The sequence below is a fragment of the Corythoichthys intestinalis genome, chromosome 16 (assembly GCF_030265065.1).
Source record: "Corythoichthys intestinalis isolate RoL2023-P3 chromosome 16, ASM3026506v1, whole genome shotgun sequence".
In the NCBI taxonomy this organism is placed as follows: Eukaryota; Metazoa; Chordata; class Actinopteri; order Syngnathiformes; family Syngnathidae; genus Corythoichthys; species Corythoichthys intestinalis.
The window spans coordinates 51260501-51286371 of record NC_080410.1 but is presented as its reverse complement, the minus strand read 5'-3'; the positions used below and the strand labels follow the sequence as shown (position 1 = coordinate 51286371).

The 25871-nt window shown below is 40.3% G+C and overlaps 1 protein-coding gene across 9 annotated transcripts in view; it reads right to left on the bottom strand.

Moving 5' to 3' along the window:
• sun1b (Sad1 and UNC84 domain containing 1b) overlaps nt 1–25871 on the bottom strand; it is an 88786-nt gene that overhangs the window by 6499 nt on the left and 56416 nt on the right. For all 9 annotated transcript variants that reach the window (XM_057860589.1, XM_057860591.1, XM_057860588.1 and 6 more), the window contains 6 exons: nt 23865–24009; nt 23494–23784; nt 15614–15698; nt 11076–11191; nt 10845–11012; nt 10672–10764 (listed from right to left, as the gene is read on the bottom strand). In XM_057860589.1, coding sequence (XP_057716572.1) covers nt 10672–10764; nt 10845–11012; nt 11076–11191; nt 15614–15698; nt 23494–23784; nt 23865–24009 — 898 coding nt within the window. The remainder of the gene's footprint in view (nt 1–10671; nt 10765–10844; nt 11013–11075; nt 11192–15613; nt 15699–23493; nt 23785–23864; nt 24010–25871) is intronic.

Sequence of the window (25871 nt, the reverse complement as noted above, 5' to 3'; positions counted from 1 at the left end):
CCACTAGGGGGCGCCAGGCCTAATGGGTAATATTTCAATGCAGTCGTGTTCAGGCTGGGATATCTCATATACATGCTAGAAATGAAAAAGATTGAACGTTGTATCACGGAGTTTTTAATCATTTTCTGAATTTGGTATTTTGCCCAAAAATGGCCGACTTTGGGACCACGCCCAGGTCAGACCCTTGAGTGAAAACTCCCCATTTTGAAAACTTAAGATCTCATATGTCTCCTGAATAGTCTGACCAATTTTGAAGACTATCCAACTATTTTCTTCAGCGACAAGGTCTCAAATGTAAATCGATAAAATTTCACATTTGATCCAAAATTTCCGGCTTCCTGTTGGGTTTGGAATATGGGTGCAAGAGACTTTTTGGAGCAGTTTTGCACAATGTATCGACTTGCCAAATTTCATCGTTCTACGTTGAAAAAACCTAATAGGAAAGGCCTTTTTGAAAATTTCAAGGGGGCGCCACTGAGCCATTTTGTTAAATTTTTTTGTAGATTATCAAAATTTACGCAAAGTTGCATGTATGTGCAAATTTTGGTGAGTTTTCGTGCATGTTCAGGCCTCCAAATGTAAACTCAAACTGTGAACCGATAAAAATTTCACATTTGATCCAAAATATCCGATTTCCTGTTGGATTTGGAATATGGGTGCAAGAGGCTTTTTTGAACATTTAGGCATAAGGTATCTACTCCCCAAATTTCATTGCTCTACGTTGAAAACCTGAGAGGAGAGGCCTTTTTGAAAATTTTAAGGGTCAAGGGGGCGCCACTGAGCCATTTTTTGACATTTTTTCAAAACGACACAAGATTATCGAAATTTACGCAAAGCCGCACGTTTGTGCAAATTTTGGTGACTTTTCGTGCATGTTCAGGCCTCCAAATTGGCCATTTTCATTTGCCCTGAAAAAAGAATAATAATAATAATAATAACTAGGCCTGCAAGCAGGACTGAACGGGCCCTCGCAATCTAACGCAACTCGGACGTCACGCAACTCGGACTGTGTGCAGGTCAGGGTGGTGGGAGATCCTCCTCTCTAATCATCTCATTAGAACCTAACATGCTCGAAAGTCGCCTATTTAAATTCCCACACCCAAGAGATAAAAACCCCTATTGGAGAGAGTACTACAAAAAAGGAGCCACTACTGAGCTGTGCAGCCAAGCCCTTATTCAAAACCAAAATTAATCTTCTAACTGGGCCAATTCGACCAAGTGTGCCAACTATTGTGGCTCCATAAGTTCCCTGAGTCTCTGAAAAAAAAAATTTCCTTTAAATGGCGAACAAAGGGTCGTCACGGCAACAGACAGAGACACGTGGACATGGGCCGTAAAAAAGTATTTTAATAGGTCTTGAAACTACAATGACCAACATGAAAAGAACTGGACATGTTTTGGAAAAACGAGTGACTTTCTATCGCCACTAGTTGGCGCTGTAGGGTTGATGCAAATGACCCCTACAAGGCCCTTCAGGGTATGACTCTCAACAAGCACGGGAAGTTTGGCGCAGATATCTTGTATATCTGCCGAGTTATGACTGTTCAAAGTTTTTGGAGAGAAAAATTGTTGACAGTCATTTTCACTTTCCTGTTTGGACCCCTCCGCTTCAACGAAACTTCAATATTTTTCATCAGGCACCTGAAGACAGGTCTTAAGGTTTCCCTTATGCAGGTTTGAGGTAGATTGATTTTTTCCCTTTAGAGGAGGAGTGTGTCCCGTAAAAAAGGGCATTTCCTGTTCCCACTAGGAGGCGCCAGGCACAAATGATAAATTTTCAATCCAGTCCTGCTCAGGCTGGTATACCTCACACACATGCCAGATTTCAAATAGATTGAACGTTGTATGAGGGAGTTATCAGTCATTTTCCGAATTCGGTGTTTTGGCGAAAAAATGGAAGAATTTGGCGCCCCGCCCAGGTGAGGCCCGTGAATGAAAACACGCCATTTTTATAACTTAAGATTTCATATGCCTCATGAACAGTCTCACCAATTTTGAGAATGATCAAACTAATTCCCTAGGTGCCAAGGTGTAAAATGTGCACACTGTAAATCGATAAAAAGTTCACATTCAATCCAAAATACCCGATTTCCTGTAGGATTTGGAATGTGTGTGCAAGAGACTTTTTGGAGCAGTTTTGCACAAAGTTTTGACTCTCCAAATTTCATCACTCTATGTTAGAAAAACCTAAATGGAGAGGCCTTTTTGAAAATTTCAAGGGGGCGCCACTGAGCCATTTTGTTAAATTGTTTCGTAACGTTGCAAGATTATCGAACGTTATCCAAAGCCGCATGTATGTGCAAATTTTGGTGAGTTTTTATGCATATTCAAGCCTCCAAATGTAAACTCTTACTGTGAACCCATGAAAATTTCACATTCGATCCAAAATACCCGATTTCCTGTTGGATTTGGAATATGGGTGCAAGAGACTTTTTGGAGCAGTTTTGCATAAGGTATCTACTCCCCAAATTTCCTTGCTCTATGTTGAAAAAACCCAATAGGAAAGGCCTTTTTTAAAACTTCTTTCTGTCGCCACTAGTGGGCACTGTAGAGTTGATGCAAATGACCCCTACAAGAACCTTCAGGGTATGACTCTCAACAAACACGGAAAGTTTGGCGCAGATATGTTGCATATCTGCCGAGTTATGACTGTTCAAAATTTTTGGCGAGACAAATTGTTGACGGTCATTTTCACTTCCAGTTTGGACCTCTCCGCTTCAAGGAAACCTCAATATTTTTCATCAGGGACCTGAACACATGTCTTGAGGCTCCCCTGAAACAGGTTTGAGGTCAATAGATTTTTTTCCCTTGGAGGAGGAGCCTGTCTCGTAAAGAAGGCCATTTCCTGTTTCCACTAGGGGGCGCCAGGCCTAATGGGTAATATTTCAATGCAGTCGTGTTCAGGCTGGGATATCTCATATACATGCTAGAAATGAAAAAGATTGAACGTTGTATCACCGAGTTTTTAATCATATTCTGAATTTGGAATTTTGCCCAAAAATGGCTGACTTTGGGACCACGCCCAGGTCAGACCCTTGAGTGAAAACTCACCATTTTGAAAACTTAAGATCTCATATGTCTCCTGAATAGTCTGACCAATTTTGAAGACGATCCAACTATTTTCTTCAGCGACAAGGTCTCAAATGTAAATCGATAAAATTTCACATTTGATCCAAAATTTCCGGCTTCCTGTTGGGTTTGGAATATGGGTGCAAGAGACTTTTTGGAGCAGTTTTACACAATGTATCGACTCGCCAAATTTCATCATTCTACGTTGAAAAAACCTAATAGGACAGGCCTTTTTGAAAATTTCAAGGGGGCGCCACTGAGCGATTTTGTTAAATTTTTTTGTAGATTATCAAAATTTACGCAAAGTTGCATGTATGTGCAAATTTTGGTGAGTTTTCGTGCATGTTCAGGCCTCCAAACGTAAACTCCAACTGTGAACCGAAAAAATTTCACATTTGATCCAAAATATCCGATTTCCTGTCGGATTTGGAATATGGGTGCAAGAGGCTTTTTTGAACAGTTAGGCATAAGGTATCTACTCCCCAAATTTCATCGCTCTACGTTGAAAACCTGAGAGGAGAGGCCTTTTTGAAAATTTTAAGGGTCAAGGGGGCGCCACTGAGCCATTTTTTGAAATTTTTTCAAAACGACGCTAGATTATCAAATTTTACGCGAATCTGCACGTATGTGCAAATTTTGGTGACTTTTCGTGCATGTTCAGGCCTCCAAATTGGCCATTTTCATTTGCCATGAAGAAAGAAGAATAATAATAATAATAATAATAATAATAATAATAATCCTTTGCATTACAATAGGGCCTTCGCACGCCTAGTGCTCGGGCCCTAACTAGGCCTGCAAGCAGGACTGAACGGGCCCTCGCAATCTAGCGCAACTCGGACGTCATGCAACTCGGACTGTGTGCAGGTCAGGGTGGTGGCAGATCCTCCTCTCTAATCATCTCATTAGAACCTAACAAGCTCGAAAGTCGCCTCTTTACATTCCCACACCCAAGAGATAAAAACCCCTATTGGAGAGAGTACTACAAAAAAGGAGCCACTACTGAGCTGTGCAGCCAAGCCCTTATTCAAAACCAAATTAATCTTCTAACTGGGCCAATTCGACCAAGTGTGCCAACTATTGTGGCTCTATAAGCTCCCTGAGTCTCTGAAAAAAAAATATTTCCTTTAAATGGCGAACAAAGGGTCGTCACGGCAACAGACAGAGACACGTGGACATGGGCCGTAAAAAAGTATTTTAATAGGTCTTGAAACTACAATGACCAACATGAAAAGAACTGGACATGTTTTGGAAAAACGAGTGACTTTCTATCGCCACTAGTTGGCGCTGTAGGGTTGATGCAAATGACCCCTACAAGGCCCTTCAGGGTATGACTCTCAACAAGCACGGGAAGTTTGGCGCAGATATCTTGTATATCTGCCGAGTTATGACTGTTCAAAGTTTTTGGAGAGAAAAATTGTTGACAGTCATTTTCACTTTCCTGTTTGGACCCCTCCGCTTCAACGAAACTTCAATATTTTTCATCAGGCACCTGAAGACAGGTCTTAAGGTTTCCCTTATGCAGGTTTGAGGTAGATTGATTTTTTCCCTTTAGAGGAGGAGTGTGTCCCGTAAAAAAGGGCATTTCCTGTTCCCACTAGGAGGCGCCAGGCACAAATGGTAAATTTTCAATCCAGTCCTGCTCAGGCTGGTATACCTCACACACATGCCAGATTTAAAATAGATTGAACGTTGTATGAGGGAGTTATCAGTCATTTTCCGAATTCGGTGTTTTGGCGAAAAAATGGAAGAATTTGGCGCCCCGCCCAGGTCAGGCCCGTGAATGAAAACACACCATTTTTATAACTTAAGATTTCATATGCCTCATGAACAGTCTCGCCAATTTTGAGAATGATCAAACTAATTCCCTAGGTGCCAAGGTGTAAAATGTGCACACTGTAAATCGATAAAAAGTTCACATTCAATCCAAAATACCCGATTTCCTGTAGGATTTGGAATGTGTGTGCAAGAGACTTTTTGGAGCAGTTTTGCACAAAGTTTTGACTCTCCAAATTTCATCACTCTATGTTAGAAAAACCTAAATGGAGAGGCCTTTTTGAAAATTTCAAGGGGGCGCCACTGAGCCATTTTGTTAAATTGTTTCGTAACGTTGCAAGATTATCGAACGTTATCCAAAGCCGCATGTATGTGCAAATTTTGGTGAGTTTTTATGCATATTCAAGCCTCCAAATGTAAACTCTTACTGTGAACCCATGAAAATTTCACATTCGATCCAAAATACCCGATTTCCTGTTGGATTTGGAATATGGGTGCAAGAGACTTTTTGGAGCAGTTTTGCATAATGTATCTACTCCCCAAATTTCCTTGCTCTATGTTGAAAAAACCCAATAGGAAAGGCCTTTTTTAAAACTTCTTTCTGTCGCCACTAGTTGGCACTGTAGAGTTGATGCAAATGACCCCTACAAGAACCTTCAGGGTATGACTCTCAACAAACACGGAAAGTTTGGCGCAGATATGTTGCATATCTGCCGAGTTATGACTGTTCAAAATTTTTGGCGAGACAAATTGTTGACGGTCATTTTCACTTCCAGTTTGGACCTCTCCGCTTCAACGAAACCTCAATATTTTTCATCAGGGACCTGAACACATGTCTTGAGGCTCCCCTGAAACAGGTTTGAGGTCAATAGATTTTTTTCCCTTGGAGGAGGAGCCTGTCTCGTAAAGAAGGCCATTTCCTGTTCCCACTAGGGGGCGCCAGGCCTAATGGGTAATATTTCAATGCAGTCGTGTTCAGGCTGGGATATCTCATATACATGCTAGAAATGAAAAAGATTGAACGTTGTATCACGGAGTTTTTAATCATTTTCTGAATTTGGTATTTTGCCCAAAAATGGCCGACTTTGGGACCACGCCCAGGTCAGACCCTTGAGTGAAAACTCACCATTTTCAAAACTTAAGATCTCATATGTCTCCTGAATAGTCTGACCAATTTTGAAGACGATCCAACTATTTTCTTCAGCGACAAGGTCTCAAATGTAAATCGATAAAATTTCACATTTGATCCAAAATTTCCGGCTTCCTGTTGGGTTTGGAATATGGGTGCAAGAGACTTTTTGGAGCAGTTTTGCACAATGTATCGACTCGCCAAATTTCATCGTTCTACGTTGAAAAAACCTAATAGGAAAGGCCTTTTTGAAAATTTCAAGGGGGCGCCACTGAGCCATTTTGTTAAATTTTTTTGTAGATTATCAAAATTTACGTAAAGTTGCATGTATGTGCAAATTTTGGTGAGTTTTCGTGCATGTTCAGGCCTCCAAATGTAAACTCCAACTGTGAACCGATAAAAATTTCACATTTGATCCAAAATATCCGATTTCCTGTTGGATTTGGAATATGGGTGCAAGAGGCTTTTTTGAACAGTTAGGCATAAGGTATCTACTCCCCAAATTTCATTGCTCTACGTTGAAAACCTGAGAGGAGAGGCCTTTTTGAAAATTTTAAGGGTAAAGGGGGCGCCACTGAGCCATTTTTTGACATTTTTTCAAAACGACACAAGATTATCGAAATTTACGCAAAGCCGCACGTATGTGCAAATTTTGGTGACTTTTCGTGCATGTTCAGGCCTCCAAATTGGCCATTTTCATTTGCCCTGAAAAAAGAAGAATAATAATAATAACTAGGCCTGCAAGCAGGACTGAACGGGCCCTCGCGATCTAGCGCAACTCGGACGTCACGCAACTCGGACTGTGTGCAGGTCAGGGCGGTGGCAGATCCTCCTCTCTAATCATCTCATTAGAACCTAACATGCTCGAAAGTCGCCTATTTACATTCCCACACCCAAGAGATAAAAACCCCTATTGGAGAAAGTACTACAAAAAAGGAGCCACTACTGAGCTGTGCAGCCAAGCCCTTATTCAAAACTAAAATTAATCTTCTAACTGGGCCAATTCGACCAAGTGTGCCAACTATTGTGGCTCTATAAGCTGCCTGAGTCTCTGAAAAAAAATATTTCCTTTAAATGGCGAACAAAGGGTCGTCACGGCAACAGACAGAGACACGTGGACATGGGCCGTAAATAAGTATTTTAATAGGTCTTGAAACTACAATGACCAACCTGAAAAGAACTGGACATGTATTGGAAAAACGAGTGACTTTCTATTGCCACTAGTTGGCGCTGTAGGGTTGATGCAAATGACCCCTACAAGGCCCTTCAGGGTATGACTCTCAACAAGCACGGGAAGTTTGGCGCAGATATGTTGTATATCTGCCGAGTTATGACTGTTCAAAGTTTTTGGAGAGAAAAATTGTTGACAGTCATTTTCACTTTCCTGTTTGGACCCCTCCGCTTCAACGAAACTTCAATATTTTTCATCAGGCACCTGAACACAGGTCTTAAGGCTTCCCTTTTGCAGGTTTGAGGTAGATTGATTTTTTCCCTTTAGAGGAGGAGTGTGTCCCGTAAAAAAGGGCATTTCCTGTTCCCACTAGGAGGCGCCAGGCACAAATGGTAAATTTTCAATCCAGTCCTGCTCAGGCTAGTATACCTCACACACATGCCAGATTTAAAATAGATTGAACGTTGTATGAGGGAGTTATCAGTCATTTTCCGAATTCGGTGTTTTGGCGAAAAAATGGCCGACTTTGGCACCCCGCCCAGGTCAGGCCCGTGAATGAAAACACACCATTTTTATAACTTAAGATTTCATATGCCTCATGAACAGGCTCGCCAATTTTGAGAATGATCAAACTAATTCCCTAGGTGCCAAGGTGTAAAATGTGCACACTGTAAATCGATAAAAATTTCACATTCAATCCAAAATACCCGATTTCCTGTAGGATTTGGAATGTGTGTGCAAGAGACTTTTTGGAGCAGTTTTGCACAAAGTTTTGACTCTCCAAATTTCATCACTCTATGTTAGAAAAACCTAAATGGAGAGGCCTTTTTGAAAATTTCAAGGGGGCGCCACTGAGCCATTTTGTTAAATTTTTTCGTAACGTTGCAAGATTATCGAACGTTATCCAAAGCCGCATGTATGTGCAAATTTTGGTGAGTTTTTATGCATATTCAAGCCTCCAAATGTAAACTCTTACTGTGAACCCATGAAAATTTCACATTCGATCCAAAATACCCAATTTCCTGTTGGATTTGGAATATGGGTGCAAGAGACTTTTTGGAGCAGTTTTGCATAAGGTATCTACTCCCCAAATTTCCTTGCTCTATGTTGAAAAAACCCAATAGGAAAGGCCTTTTTTAAAACTTCTTTCTTTCGCCACTAGTTGGCACTGTAGAGTTGATGCAAATGACCCCTACAAGAACCTTCAGGGTATGACTCTCAACAAACACGGAAAGTTTGGCGCAGATATGTTGCATATCTGCCGAGTTATGACTGTTCAAAATTTTTGGCGAGACAAATTGTTGACGGTCATTTTCACTTCCAGTTTGGACCTCTCCGCTTCAACGAAACCTCAATATTTTTTATCAGGGACCTGAACACATGTCTTGAGGCTCCCCTGAAACAGGTTTGAGGTCAATAGATTTTTTTCCCTTGGAGGAGGAGCCTGTCTCGTAAAGAAGGCCATTTCCTGTTCCCACTAGGGGGCGCCAGGCCTAATGGGTAATATTTCAATGCAGTCGTGTTCAGGCTGGGATATCTCATATACATGCTAGAAATGAAAAAGATTGAACGTTGTATCACGGAGTTTTTAATCATTTTCTGAATTTGGTATTTTGCCCAAAAATGGCCGACTTTGGGACCACGCCCAGGCCCGACCCTTGAGTGAAAACACACCATTTTGAAAACTTAAGATCTCATATGTCTCCTGAATACTCTGACCAATTTTGAAGACGATCCAACTATTTTCTTCAGCGACAAGGTCTCAAATGTAAATCGATAAAATTTCACATTTGATCCAAAATTTCCGACTTCCTGTTGGATTTGGAATATGGGTGCAAGAGACTTTTTGGAGCAGTTTTGCACAATGTATCGACTCGCCAAATTTCATCGTTCTACGTTGAAAAAACCTAATAGGAAAGGCCTTTTTGAAAATTTCAAGGGGGCGCCACTGAGCGATTTTGTTAAATTTTTTTGTAGATTATCAAAATTTACGCAAAGTTGCATGTATGTGCAAATTTTGGTGAGTTTTCGTGCATGTTCAGGCCTCCAAATGTAAACCCCAACTGTGAACCGATAAAAATTTCACATTTGATCCAAAATATCCGATTTCCTGTTGGATTTGGAATATGGGTGCAAGAGGCTTTTTTGAACAGTTAGGCATAAGGTATCTACTCCCCAAATTTCATTGCTCTACGTTGAAAACCTGAGAGGAGAGGCCTTTTTGAAAATTTTAAGGGTAAAGGGGGCGCCACTGAGCCATTTTTTGACATTTTTTCAAAACGACACAAGATTATCAAAATTTACGCGAAGCGGCACGTATGTGCAAATTTTGGTGACTTTTCGTGCATGTTCAGGCCTCCAAATTGGCCATTTTCATTTGCCCTGAAAAAAGAATAATAATAATAATAATAATAATAATAATAATAATAATAATAATAATAATCCTTTGCAAAACAATAGGGCCTTCGCACGTCTAGTGCTCGGGCCCTAATAATAATAATAATAATAATAATAATAATAATAATAATCCTTTGCAAAACAATAGGGCCTTCGCACGCTGAGTGCTCGGGCCCTAATAATAATAATAATAATAATAATAATAATAATCCTTTGCAAAACAATAGGGCCTTCGCACGCTTAGTGCTCGGGCCCTAAAAATTACAAACTGGGTGACGGCGCTTGAGGTGTTTATTCACGGCCGACGCGCAGCCAAGCTTGGCATTGAAGAGACAGGACAGAAGAGTGTACCTTCCTTTGTTTCTTTGAAATAAGTCAATGTTTTGGACACTCTGGTGCGCTTTTTTTGGCTTTGTGCCGCTTTCCCCGCTTGCATACAGAGCGTCCGACATTCTGAACTTTCCACGCATATATTTTTTAACCCTTCATTAACCGTCGACGGGATGTTGTGCTCGTCGACGGATTTACGTCATCGATGACATCGACTAGTCAGGACAGCTCTAGATTACAGTAATGCGTTACTGACAACACTGATTGAGACACTAATTTCGAGTGATGACGTCACTTGCAGCTTTTCTGTATCTGACTCCCGCTGCTGAGGGAGCGTACCAACTCTCTCAATAAGAGTGGTGCCCCAACAACTCACGCAAACATAGCACTAACAAATGGCACCCCCGCGAGTCACGTCATCACTCAAAATGAATATTTCAAGCCCCCCTATTTACTGCAAAATTGACTCGAAGTGGTGCCATCTGTTTACCTTCTCGGGACACATGTTGATATATCTCAAGAAAATCTGCAATGCGTCCGTCTCACAGGAAAATTGCGACGATGTCAAAAATTGTTGCATTTCCAGCATGGCGTCATATGTCGAAACAAATGACGTGTCAAATTTTATGCTGGATGTCGAAAGGATTATATGCTGAGGTACCACTGTATCTCAAAAACGATAGCAGCACAAACAAAACTCTTTACATTACAACTGATTGACATCATTTTTATATGAATTGATGGGGGCCAACTTCACAGAGGTTTACTTGCCCCCCACGGTGACGCTATGAGTTGAACTGACCTGAACAGGGAAGGTTTGCAGCGATTCTCCGTCTTCCCGGTAAATGTAGCGTCCCAGCAACTGGCCTTCTTCTTGGTACTCGTCATCCAGACCCTGCCGCACGAGGAAAATGGTCAAGGGTTGTCGCCGAGATAAAAAAAAAAAACCTAAGCGCCAGTGAGAAAGTTTCCTACAAAGACGGTGAAGTTCTGCGGGGCGCTGCTGATGTTGCCGGTGGGGGACAGGGCTTTGGGAATGTGCTCCAAGCAGAAGGACGTGGGCCGGATTCTCACGGAAAGCCGGATCACCAGGTAACCCTGCGAGCCTTTGAAGGCCCAGCAGTTGCCCGGATACACGTCGGGCTGATTCGGAGAGAGGCAGTGTTTGAAAACGGAGCGCATAGGCTGCGGGAACGTGCCGCTTACCTGGATGACCACTCGGGGCGACTGCGAGAAGTACCAGAGAGGGAGGCCGAACAGACTCATCAGGGCCGTCTTGGTCTCGTGCGTCTCGGAGCAGCGAGTGCTCAGGATGCTGCCGCCTAAATACAAACGCACAGGTAAGCCTGTCGCAATATGCAATAATTCCATTTATCGCGCGATATATGAAAAAGAAGGCGGTAATTTTTCCGCTGCGATTTATCGCCTCGCGTGCACGTGCGTGCGCGCGCGCGCGGCAGACGTGCTGTTAAAAGTTCGGATTCCTCGTTACCAACTGCGCAAAATGCATCTTCGTTCCAGGTCCGGCAAAAACTAGCGCCGGAGCCAATCGTTCCCATTATATCCTATTGTTCAACGTATACCGGCCATGTCAGTGCTCCGGAGTGACTGTGGACCATCTACGGCGCGCCGGTGCTGTTGACGTGTGGCCACTCCCGTCAGGAGTGACATTTCACGCGGGGCGGCTATTTTTCAGCACAACGCCGGATATTTACAACAAAGTCCGCCAAAACATTGTTACCGACTTGGCTGCGACGAACAACATCGCTTTGACAACGAACAGCTGCGAGAAATTAAGAGCGCTGTGCTTCAAACGCGTCCTGTTCATGAAAGTCGATTGTCAAATGCTGGTTGTGAGTAGTAATGAGCAGAGGTGACTTCAGCGGCGCTTGCTAACTTTTTCAATGCGCCCACACACTCGATATCATGAAATGGCAAACTAGATGTGCTACGTCCCATGCCATTGGCTACGTGAGCCCAGAGTGATTATGGGACACGTAGTCCATATACTACATCGATGAATTATAAACTGAATAGAAGTTAAGAAGGCCAAATCAATCCATACCAGTGACTATAGATAATGTTGCAAATATTGTTAATTCAGTACGTGACACAGATGGATTCGGACCACAAACAGGATGTCTTGCTCATGTAGTAAACCTAGCTGCTAAGAGAGCTGTAGCAATCAACAGTGTGCCCTGCCTCACTTTACAAACAGTAAAGATTGCTCTCAGCACTTTTATATAAATTTTTTTCATATCAGTAAAAAGTAAGCACAGAAATATTATGCACTAAAATGCATGTTTATATGATGGCAATTTAATTTTTGCTCGTTAGCAAAAAAAAAAAACAACAACAAAAACAACAACAACAAAAAATATAATTGTTATTTTTTTACAGAGCATTAAATGTATTGAATCGGATCCAAAATCGTGTCCCCCGTATCAAAAATCATACCGAACCTTGACTTAACTGTATGGAACACCATTGCAGAAGCTATGACGGGAAAAGTTTTCATTTGCCTAAATGCTTAAGTTATTAAGTGCAATTTTTTTTTTTTTTTTTTAAACACATTTTATTTATTCTGTGTTTCTGTGCGGTATCAATATTGTTGATTTTTACTTAAGAGGGATGGTCTATTGTTTTAGTTGTGATTTCTTTAAGAGTATTTTTGAATTTGAGAGTAAATATTTATCGCATTTAAATTGGTGTACTTAATCTTAATATATACTGTATTCTCACTGTGTTATTGTAAATTGGTTAAAAAAAATATTGAGGGGGCGCAATAATATCGCATATCGCAATAATTTATGAGAATAATTATCGCAGACTAAAATTTGTTATCGCGACGGGCCTACGCACAAGTGCTGTTTTTATGCCATTGTACTTTATATTTTTTTAACCATAAAACATACTTTGCACACTAGTTAACATTGACAATGACAAACATCCAATCATGTGGATCTTTTCTTCCTTATGCTGTGAATATAGATCACTAGTAGAGCAGTCTATGAAATAAAATGGCAAACATTTGCCTTTTTATAACAAACTTTTAAGTTGACTAAAAACTATAAATGGGGGGAGTAAACTGTTCACAATATAAATGGGGGGAGTAAACTGTTCACAATATAACATCTTTAACCTACTTGAAGCCTAAACATAAAATGCCCCCCAAAAACAACTAGCGCTGCAACGATTACTGTATTTTTCAGACTATAAGGCGCACCCAACTATAAGCCGCCACTCACCAAATTTGACACGAAAACAGCATTTGTTCATAGAAACAACCTCTGCACTTTTCCTCACTGTATTATGGGATGTTCACACCAAAAGATATTATCCGGTAACTAGAGATGTCCCGATCGATCGGGTCTGATCACGTCATTTTCAAAGTATCAGAATCGGCAAAAAAATATCGGAGATGCCTTTTTTTAATATATATATATAAAGTACTGTGCAAAAGTTTTAGGCAGGACACCTGCCTAAATATTTTTTTTTTTTTAATTATTAAATTTATTAGGATCATGGAAGCTTCCACTTGGGGAAAATATATACATACAGTATATCCTGTATATACATAATATAATAAAAATATACAGTACTGTGCAAAAGTTTTAGGCAGGTGTCCTGCCTAAAACTTTTGCACAGTACTGTATATTTTTTAATTAAATCGTTTTCTAATTGTATGTTACGTTACAGACAAAATGTCTTACACTCATCCAGAATCTGTAGTTTTGGCTTAAGGTAGGGCTATCAAATTTATCGAGTTAACGGCGGTAATAACATTTAAATATTTAACGCAATGAACGCATGCGCTGCACAACCCACTCACGCATTGTCGCGTTCAATCTGTAATGGCGCCGTTTTACCTATATATAGAGCTAAAAGGCAGCGTGAAATGAGCAGAGTGAATTTTGGCAGCCTTTGGAGCCTTTGTTTAATTGGCTAAAGCCTTACAACGCCTCCCTCAACGATTAGAAATATCGTGGGAAGCAATGTGGGGAAGAAAGGTAGTAGTTGATCTTTTTCTTAACACCCTATTATATTTCCTGACGCTGAGAAGATATATCAATTGGTACCATTACGCACAGTCATGGTTGCACTTCCCATCATGTATTTGAGCAGAAGTTAAATGGCTGCAGTACCATTTACTGAAAGCTCATAAAAATCCACTAGATGGAAATATTTAGTTACAATATACAAAGTCACATTTATCCTTTAAGAATTACAAGTCTTTCTATCCGTGGATCCCTCTCACAGAAAGAATGTTAATAATGTAAATGCCATCTTGAGGATTTATTGTCATAATAAACAAATACAGTACTTAAAACATGATCGGAACAACCCTACTGGTAACACCTTATTTGACAATGGCGTCATGGACTCTTGTAAAACCAAATGAAAAACCGTGAAGCTTTGAACTAATTGGCTGCAAAGCTTCATTGCTTCAAGAAGCTTCATTTGGCCATCACTGCTCCATTGGGGGAGACTGTCAACCTCTGCTGCCACCTGCTGTCAACACGGTTGTCGCCCAACATGCCTCCTAGCATGCACTGCGGCGCTACAGACAAAATTCATGTTCTGTGCTAATTACGTCTTCAGTTACTGTTCCTGTTGTTTCATTCATTGCTAGTTCTGGTATTTGGTAACACTTTATTTGACAACGGTGCCATAAAACTGTCATAAAACAATCATAATTATGACATGACACTGTCATGATCATGAATGAATGCTTACAAGAGATGTCATTTAGTGTCATCTAGGAAATTATATCACTTTTGAACGGATGTAAAAGATCCAAACTGGACATAAATGGATTCAGTGACATAATTTGCCGGATAATGACATCTGTCATATGCATTCAGTACAGTAATGTCCATGATAGTGTCATGTCCTAATTATTAATGTCTTATAACAGTTATGACACTGCTGTCAAAAAACAGTTTTACATATTAAACAGAATAAATAAATACTATATATATAAAATATATATATATATATAATATATATATATAAATAATATAATAAATAAGTGATTGGTTCAGAATGTCATTGTAATGGTTTGCATTTAGTTTGATTGATTTAGGTGGATACACTCCCCTCTAGTGGCAACAATGTACTGTATATGACATAACTCATTTAACTAGGCTGAATCCAACTGCTCCCCGTTTAGACCAACATAAAGTTTTTGTTTGAGCTGTTTTTAATTTAGTTTAGAAGAATATTTAGAATTTTTTTTAATGAGAGTATGTGTTTGAAGAGTTTGTAAAGAGCTTTCTAGCAAAATGTTAGGATTTTATAGCATTTAAGCTAGCGTACTTTTGCCAAGCAGGTTAGCAAATTATTTTTTCCCCCCAACTTTCAACCTTAGGTATTTTAATTTATTGTTAAATGCATTTTTGCTCTTGCGAAATCCAAGTCCAACTCACTTTTGTATTCATATTCATTTAAAAGTGCAATCTTAGCAAGCCAAAATGATTATTGCACTTGGTTCTTTGGTTATAAATTTCCAAACATTCCCAAGACTCAACAATTCAAACTAATCAATAGGTGAATCGATTACTAAAATGATCAAAAGCTGCGGCCCTAAAAACAACACTTTACCATGTTTTGAGTTTGGGATCCATGTCAATGTATTCACCACTGTACTTTGGATTTCATAATAACAAACAATAATAAAAACATATTGCTGTCTTGCTCTTAATTAGTACAAATTAGCACTAGGCCTTCTTTCCTCCTCTTACCTCCAGACTCCAGCGCGTAGTCCACTAAACCGGTCTTGTCCTGGGAGTAGAGCTTGAGCGCATTCTGGACGATCACTTTGACTTGCTGGGAAAGAGAAAAATCTATTTAGAAAAAAAGCTTTATAAAAAAATACATAGTTGCAATTTGATGTCCATGTGATTTTTAGCATTAGCTTAGGCCATTGACTGCCAGCTCAGGTTGCAGAGTATCATTAGACACTAAATGTAACTCGAAGATTTTGCATAGCATTCTCGTTTACGTTAGCATTAGCCTAAAGCTAACGATGGGCATCCTCTTAAAACAGACAACTTTTTTACATACAGTGGCCTTTTGGAATTCCTCACATTTCTGCATAAAATTCCCATCAAATGTGATCTGATCTTTGCCAAAATCACACAGATGAAAATACAGTCTCTGCTTTAACTAAAATCACCCAAACATTTATAGGTTTTCATATTTCAATGAGGATAGCATGCAAACGATGACAGAAGGGGGAAAATAAGTAAGTGAACCCTCTGCCTAAGGAGACTTAAAAAGCAAATGAAACACATTTTTACCAAGCATTTTAAGTCAGGAGGTGTGTGGCCAATCACTGATGAGTGGTTTAAAGCTGCCCTGCCCACTATAAAACACACACCGGTTAAGAACTGTCTTAATAAGAAACATTGATGTGCATCATGGCTCGGTCAAAACAGTTGAAGACCTGCCATCAAGGATTGCTGATTTGTATAAAGGGAAAGGATGCAAAACCATCTCTAAAACTCTGGATGTCCATCCATCGACAGTCAGAGAAGTTGTCTACAAATGGAGAGAGTTTGGCAATGTTGCTTCTCTCCCAAACTGGCCGTCTACCAAAAATGACGCCAAGAGTTCAGCGCAGAATACTCAGAGGTAAAAAAGAACCCTAGAGTGTCTGCTAAAGACTTAACAGATATCACCGGCACAGTCCAATATCTCTGTGCACACATCAATTACAGTGCCTTGCACTCTGAAAAGGGAAACAGAAGTGATTAGGAAGCGTTACATAAGTGATAACACATGTGCGTTATTCACACAGGCCTATGCCTCATCATTCATCTCTACAATAGCTCCAGTGGAAGAACTTGTAAATAGTTTCAGTTCCAGTGTGATGACTGTAATGGACACTATTGCCCCGATTAAGACAAAAACTTTGTCAAGAAAGAAGAGGTCACCCTGGAGAAATGCCATACTAGCTATAAAACAAAAGCAAGTTTGTAGACGAGCAGAACGCAGATGGCGAAAAAACAAACTCCTAGTTTTTTATGATATCTACAAAGAGAGTCTTCGCAAATACAACCAGGAACTGAAAAATGCTAGACAATCATATTTTTCAGAGATCATTAGTAGAAACACCAACAATACTCGCACACTATTTTCTGTTGTTGACAAACTGACAAACCCACAAGCATCAATACCTCAGGAATTGGCATCTGAGGTGTCCTGTAATAATTTCGCAGCATTCTTTACACACAAAGTACTAATGATTATACAGACTGTGTGCAACTCCGGATTAACAAATGTTACACTAAATGCCTCCCAACATGTCCCCCACGTCAATCTTAGACAGTTTAGCCTCTTGGACTATGCCACTTTAACAGAAATTGTGTCGAAACTAAAGCCCACAACATGCTGCCTTGACATCCTTCCTTCAAACTTTTTCAAAACTGTTTTTCATTGCGTAGCCCCAGACATACTTCAGATTATAAATACTTCCCTCCAAACAGGAGAGTTTCCTCAGACTTTAAAAACTTCAGTAATAAAACCTCTCCTAAAAAACACCTAATCTGGATGCCTCAACCATTAGTAATTACAGGCCAATATCAAATCTGACATTCCTGGGGGAAATTATCGAAAGGGTTGTGTTTGAACATATCCAGACTTTTATGATCCAAAACAATCTTTTTAACTCATTTCAGTCTGGATTTCGGCCACAACACAGCACCGAGACTGTGCTTATCAAAGTCCTAAATGATATTCGTCGGAATACCGATGCAGGCAAATCATCTGTTCTGCTACTATTGGATCTCAGCGCCGCATTTGACACGGTTGATCACAACATACTACTCAGCAGATTGGAACAGTGGGTAGGGCTTACTGACACTATTCTTCAGTGGTTCACATCCTATTTACATGATAGAGATTTCTTTGTGTCAATCGGAAATTATCAGTCAGAACGAACCAAATTCACGTGTGGAGTCCCTCAAGGGTCAATTCTTGGACCACTCTTATTTAACATCTATATGCTTCCGTTAGCTCAGATAATGGAACAGTATGACATCTCCTATCACGCCTATGCAGATGACACACAACTGTACATTTCTGTCTCCCCACATGATTATAGTCCCTTAGTCTCCCTGAGTAAATGCATTCATCAAATCAATGAATGGATGTGCCAGAATTTTCTCCACTTAAATGTGGAGAAGACAGAGGTGATCATTTTTGGGCCAAAAAAGGAAAGGTCAAAGATAAGCAGCCAACTTAGCGCAATGTCACTTACAGCTACAAATCAAGTCAGAAACCTTGGCGTAATTATTGACTCAGACCTAAAATTTGATAGCCATCTAAAGTCTGTCACTAAATCCGCTTATTACCACCTAAAAAATATAACCAGAATTAAGGGGCTTCTGACTCAACAAGACATGGAAAAACTTATGCATGCATTCGTTTTCAGCAGATTGGACTACTGCAACGGTATATTTACAGGTCTTGATAAAAAATCAGTCAGGAAGCTGCAGCTAGTACAGAATGCTGCAGCCAGAGTCCTCACAAATACAAGGAAGCTGGACCACATTACACCGGTTTTGAAATCGCTACACTGGCTTCCAGTGAGTCAAAGGATAGACTATAAAATACTACTGCTCGTCTACAAAACACTTAATGGCCTTGGACCAAAATACATGCTTGACTTGTTAGATTCCTATGAGACATCTAGACCCCAAAGGTCGTCTGGAACGGGTCTTCTGCATGTTCCAAGAACAAGAACCAACCAGGGTGAGGCAGCATTTAGTTATTATGCTCCTCACCTCTGGAACAAGTTACCCGAACGTCTGAAGTATGCTCAAACTGTTAGCTCCTTTAAATCAGGGCTAAAAACGCTTTTGTTTAGCACTGCATATCCATAACTGTCTATATATTTCAATCTACCTGCCTTCTATTCCTCTTGTGCTTATCTCCATTGCTGATTTCAATGATTATTAGTAGTAGTAGTTTTTGCTTTATTTCTATTTTTGTTTTATTTTTATTTATTTTTATTCTGTGATTAAATGCGATCTTTTGTCTTGGTTTTTACGTTGTGTTGACTTAAATGTGATTTTTATGGTCTTCATGTGATGTAAAGCACTTTGAATTGCCTTGTGTTGAATTGTGCTATATAAATAAATTTGCCTTGCCTTGCCTTGCAAAAGTATTCGGCCCCCTTGAATCTTGCAACCTTTCGCCACATTTCAGGCTTCAAACATGAAGATATGAAATTTAATTTTTTTGTCAAGAATCAACAACAAGTGGGACACAATCGTGAAGTGGAACAACATTTATTGGATAATTTAAACTTTTTTAACAAATAAAAAAACTGAAAAGTGGGGCGTGCAATATTATTTGGCCCCTTTACTTTCAGTGCAGCAAACTCACTCCAGAAGTTCAGTGAGGATCTCTGAATGATCCAATGTTGTCCTAAATGACCGATGATGATAAATAGAATCCACCTGTGTGTAATCAGGTCTCCATATAAATGCACCTGCTCTGTGATAGTCTCAGGGTTCCGTTTAAAGTGCAGAGAGCATTATGAAAACCAAGGAACACACCAGGCAGGTCCGAGATGCTGTTGTGGAGAAGTTTAAAGCCGGATTTGGATACAAAAAGATTTCCCAAGCTTTAAACATCTCAAGGAGCACTGTGCAAGCCATCACATTGAAATGGAAGGAGCATCAGACCACTGCAAATCTACCAAGACCCGGCCGTCCTTCCAAACTTTCTTCTCAAACAAGGAGAAAACCGATCAGAGATGCAGCCAAGAGGCCCACGATCACTCTGGATGAACTGCAGAGATCTACAGCTGAGGTGGGAGAGTCTGTCCATAGGACAACAATCAGTCGTACACTGCACAAATCTGGCCTTTATGGAAGAGTGGCAAGAAGAAAGCCATTTCTCAAAGATATCCATAAAAAGTCTAGTTTAAAGTTTGCCACAAGCCACCTGGGAGACACACCAAAAATGTGGAAGAAGGTGCTCTGGTCAGATGAAACCAAAATTGAACTTTTTGGCCACAATGCAAAACGATCTGTTTGGCGTAAATGCAACACAGCTCATCACCCTGAACACACCATCCCCGTCTGTTAGACAGTTGAAGCTAAAAAGAGGATTGGATGCCGCAACAAGACAATGATCCAAAACACAGAAGTACATAAACTTCAGAATGGTTTCAGAAGAACAAAATACACATTCTGGAGTGGCCAAGTCCAGACTTGACCCCCCATTGAGATGCTGTGGCATGACCTAAAGACAGCGATTCATGCCAGACATCCAAGGAATCTGACTGAACTACAGCCGCTGTGTACAGAAGAATGGGCCAAGATTAGTCCTGATCGATGTGCCAGACTGATCTGCAGCTACAGGAGGCACCCGGTTGAAATTATTGCTGCCACAAAATATTTACCCTAATTTTCGCACTATAAGGCGCACCTGACTATTAGCTGCCACCCATCAAATTTGGCAGGAAAACGGCATTTGTTCATAGATAAACCTCACTGGACTATAAGCTGCAGCTGTCCTCACTGTATTATGGGATATTTACACCAAAAGATATTAACCGGTAACACTTTATTTGACAGTGGCATCGTACGACTGTCATAAGACGAAATGAACCACCATGAAGCTTTGAACCAATTGGCTGCATAGCTTCATTGCTTCAAGAGGCTTCATTTGGCCATCTCTGCACCCATGGGGGAGACAGGCAACCTCTGCTGCCACCTGCTGTCAACACTGTTTTCATCTAACATGCGTCCTAGCATACATGGCAGCGCTACAGAAATAACAATCAAAAATAATGTTCTATGCTAAATATTTCTTCAGTTACTGCTCCACTTATTTCATTAATTGCTAGGAATGGTAGTTGGTAACACTTAATTTGACAGTGGTGCCATAAGACTGTCATTAGACAATCATAATTATTATATGGCACTGTCCTGAGCATTAATGAATGCTTATAACAGTGTTATCCAGCAAATGATCTAATTTTTGAATAGATGTATAAGATCCAAGATGGACTTAAATGGTCTTAGTGGCATAATTTGCCGGATGACACCAAATGACATAACCATACAGTAATGCCCATGATAGTGTCATGTCATAATTATGACGGTCTTATGACGCTACTGTCAAATAAATTGTTACCTATTAACCCAAATAAATCAACAAATAAGCCGCACTGGACTACAAGCCACAGGTATCAAAACGATGGAAAAAAGTAGCGGCTTATAGTCTGAAAATTACAGTAATGTGATGGTTCACTTACTTACCCCCCCCCCCCTTCTGTCATTGTTTGCATACTATCATCATTAAAATATGAAAACCTATAAAAGTTTGGGTAGTTTTAGTTAAAGCACTGTTTTTTCATCTGTGTGATTTTAACAAAGATCAGCTCACATTTGATTGTGATTTTATGCAGAAATGTGAGAAATTCCAAAAGCTTCAGATACTTTTTCATACCACTGTATACAGTTCGTGGTGTCCAGGTGGATACAATTCACTGAAAAATTGTACTATGTATTATAACCAAGTAGGTGTTGTCTTTGTAGACGCTATAATATGGGCTCATCTGTCAATGTTCATTTGAAATAGCCTTCATTTATTTTGGAGTAAATTTTTTTAACTTTACAGATTTTTAGTAAACGTCAACTAAAACTAAATGAAAATAGTCTAGATTTCGTCAACTACACAAACAAAGACTAATCTATGACTAAGACTAATAAGTATTATTGTCCAAAGTCTAAGACGAAGGCACAATTTAAAAGGGCTACTAAAAATAAGAGTTTGGTAGTGCAACTTTTATCAGGTGCAACTTGTAGTCCGAAAAATACGAGTATTGATTTTTTTTTTTTAATTTAAAAATTTACTAGTAAATGGCAAATTTGTGCCGCCATTTTCATTTTTTGACATGGTCACCTTAGGGATGGGAATCGAAATCCGATTCCAATTCGGAACCGGTTCCGAGTGTTTGGAGGCCTCGACATCACAATGAAAAAGCCTTAACGATCCCTTTAACGATTCCTAAAGACGCGTATTGCGTCGTGACGTGTCTTGTTGTCCAGACGCATCAAACTAGCATGGCGCCAAGAACCACTCGCTCCAAAGTTTGACTACACTTCACCAGGAAAGAGTGTGAAAATGAAAGGTTACGACGGGTAAGCACGAGCATTGCAGCCATAAACATAACGATGACAGCACGTAGGTTCAAACGCTCGAAAGTGTGTCTTCACTTCACGAGGAAAAATTACAACAAAGCGACTTGCAGTCATTGCAAGGTGGAGATAACCGCATCGGGAGGGAATACGACTGCGCTGTCCTCACAGAGAGGCTCAGTCCTGGCTATACAGCTAGCTAAACTCCCAAATGACAATGCAGAAGACGTTGGTATAATTCGCTGACTTTATTCAACCATCATTTGAAGAGTGAAACTAAGAATAGAAATAAAACAAATCAATTTCGTCCCCAATAACAAACAGGTTTGCATCAACGTAAATCAGCGATGATTAGCTGCTAATAACAGTAATAACAAATGGTTAGCATTCGTTCGCTAGCATTAGCACATCGTTCAAACCACTACACAACTGGATTTAAGTGTCCGATCGCGAGTGGAAACACAACAACAACAACACAAAAGATGATACATACAGGCGTTGCCTCTGTAGATATTAACATTAACAAAGAACGTAGGCTCGTAGAAGTGTTTCCCTCTCTCACTTCGCTCGCTCGCTCACTCGCTTGGATGCGGCATTTCTTCAGGTGCCCAAACTGCGGCCCGCGGCCCAAACTGCGGCCCGCCTCCACATTTGGTCCGGCCATTTTGAAATTTTTTTCCCCCCTCAATCGTGTTATTTATTTCCTGGCCTTTTTCCTTGAAGAATTCAGAGAGGGTTATTTGGTTATTATCTATTTAATTAATAGTGTTTTTATTATTAATTATTATTATTATATTATTATTTTTATTTTATTTACTTTCATTCCGTGAAGAATCCAGAAAGGGTTATTTGATTGTGGCTTTCTAAAAAACAATAATTTTTTACAATTATGCACTTCTGCAATCGTCACACTTTTTCTGTTACAAACTGACCCCGGCCCCTCATCAGAGAAGGGAAAAGTTATGTGGCCCTCACAGGAAAAAGTTTGGGGACCCCTGCTTTAACACATATTGCCAAAGGCAGAACAACAACCTATCTGCCAATATATACCAATATTTTTTATTTCTATTGGATAAATGTTTCAGTAAAATGTTACACATTCTTGTGTATTTGCCACTTATTGCCACAGTTAACATTGAGGCTTTGGGCCTCTTTTGATTTCGTTGTGAGTTTGTAAGGTTGTGACTTCTGATTAAACAAACTCGATGCCAATCAAAACGTTTGTTCTTTTTCCCCAAATTAGAATCGATAAGAGAATCGATAAAGAATCGAATCGTTAAGCAATATCGATAATGGAATTGGAATCGTAAAAATCCTATCAATTCCCATCCCTAGTCACCATGTCGTAGCACCTTATATAAACTGTACAGATTGGCTGGCTGATACTGTATTCAAATCCCAAGTTTTACTGCAGTTGGGTTCTGTTTCTAACGGTTGGACTGGAGAGAATCCGCCGTCGTTACCTCTTCCGACAGCCCTTCGGCGGCGGCATCGCTCCGTACTGATCCGACGACGGACGCCAACTTGGATTCCGCTTGACCGAGAGTCTGGGCGTGGCTCAGTTCCAGTTGGCGGGAAACATTGCTCAGGATGCGTCGCTCCAGGTCGGTCAGCGACGCGTGCAGATCCGGCGCGCTCACATATTGCCGGGCCAGCCACGCCAGCAGAGACTCCGGAACTTGGCCTTCCGTCTCCTCGCCGTAGAACAGAGCCTGCAACTCCTTCCGAATTTGGGAGGACACTTGCGCGGACACCTGAAAAATTCAAACTCCGGTGTTTATTATTGAGGAATTTGAGAAACCGGTCACGACATAAGACGGGAGCCGCGTCTGACCGTCGCTTGCAGCGAGTCCAACTGCTCGCACTTGCCCTTGCATCCCACGACGCCGCTCAAGTCCTCCCTGATTTTGGCCAAGTCCAACTCTAATCTTTGCACCTCGGCCACCAAGGCATCGTGTTCCTCCTGCTTCACGCCCTCGCTGGAAACGGCGACAACATGGCACATGTGAGATTCTATACCCAACTAGAAGATGCCATTTCCGGAGAAATGATTTGCAAAGACCTCCATGAAGTTGTCCCTTCATCAGACGCAAATTTATGGAAAAATTACCGTAATTTTCCGACTATAAGCCGCTACTTTTTTCACCTCATTTTGAATCCTGCGGCTTATACTTGTTGATTTATTTGGGTTAATTAGTAACACTTTATTTGATAGCGGCGTCATAAGACCGTCATATGACATTCATAACTTTGACATGACACTGTCATTGGCATTTATTAATGTTTCTGACAGATGTCACTGTGTCATCCGGCAAATTTTGTCACCAACTCCATTTATGTCCAGGTTGGATCTTTTCCATCCATTCAAAAGTGAGATAATTTGCCGGATGACACTTAATGACAACTGTCATAAGCATTCATTAATGCCCATGACAGTGTCATGTCATATTTATGACAGTCTTATGACAGTTTTATGACACCATTCTCAAATAACCGGTTAATATCTTTCGGTGTAAATTAGAGCCGGGCGGTTTACCGTAAATTTACCGTTGCCGAGATGGTTCACGATGACCGACGTAATTTTTGACCATGTCAGTAAATTTGGTATTTTAACTAGGGTTGTTCCGATCATGTTTTTTTGCTCCTGATCCGATCCCGATCGTTTTAGTTTGAGTATCTGCCGATCCTGATACTTCTCGATCCGATGGTTTTTTTTGCTCCCGATTCAATTCCAATCATTTCCTATAATTTTTCCCGATCATATACATTTTGGCAATGCGTTAAGAAAAAAATGAATAAAACTCGGACGAATATATACATTCAACATACAGTACATAAGTACTGTATTTGTTTATTATGACACATAAATCCTCAAGCTGGCATTTACATTATTAACATTCTGTGAGAGGGATCCACGGATAGAAAGACTTGTAATTCTTAAAGGATAACTTTGTATATTGTGACTAAATATTGCCATCTAGTGTATTTGTTGAGCTTTCAGTAAATGATACTGTAGCCATTTAACTGGTGTGCCCAAATGCATGATGGGAAGTGCAACCATGACTGTGCGTAGTGGCACCAATTGATATATCTTCTCTGCGTTGGGAGATAACATAGGGTGTTAAGAAAAAGATCAACCGTTACCTTGCTTCCCCACATTGCTTCTCCACGATATTTCTAACTGATGAGAGAGGGATTGTAAGGCTTTAGCCAATTATAAAAAGGCTCCAAAGATTGCCAAAATTCACTCTACTCATATTACGCTGCCTACTAGCTCTATATATAGGTAAACGGCGCCATTATAGATTGAACGCGACAATGCGTGAGTAAGTCGTGCAGCGCATGCGTTAATTGCGTTAAATATTTTAACATGATTAATTTTTAAAAAATATTACCGCCGTTAACGCGATAAATTTGATAGCCCTACTCTAAGCCAAAACTAAAGACTCTGGATGAGTGTGAGACATTTTGTCTGTAACATTAAATACAATTAGAAAACGATTTAATTAAATATATATGTATTAAAAAAAGGCATGTCCGATATTTTTTTGCCGATTCCGATACTTTGAAAATGACGTGATCGGACCCGATCGAAATTTTAACGAAACGGAAAAATAAGTCTTTTCCTCCCGCTTTGACTCTGTGTTGTTCAGCTATGTTCATTCCCCTTTAAGAAAGCATTCAGTGTGCTTACGTATGTAGTCACGCGGTTATCAGGAAATCAAACAAACAGAAGCCCGGTAAGCTAACGCTAGTGGTTAACGTGGTGGAGTCAGGCTTAAGGGAGCCTCGCCACACTTTCACCCGACAATAAGGAGACTCTTGGCGGCCTACAGATAGG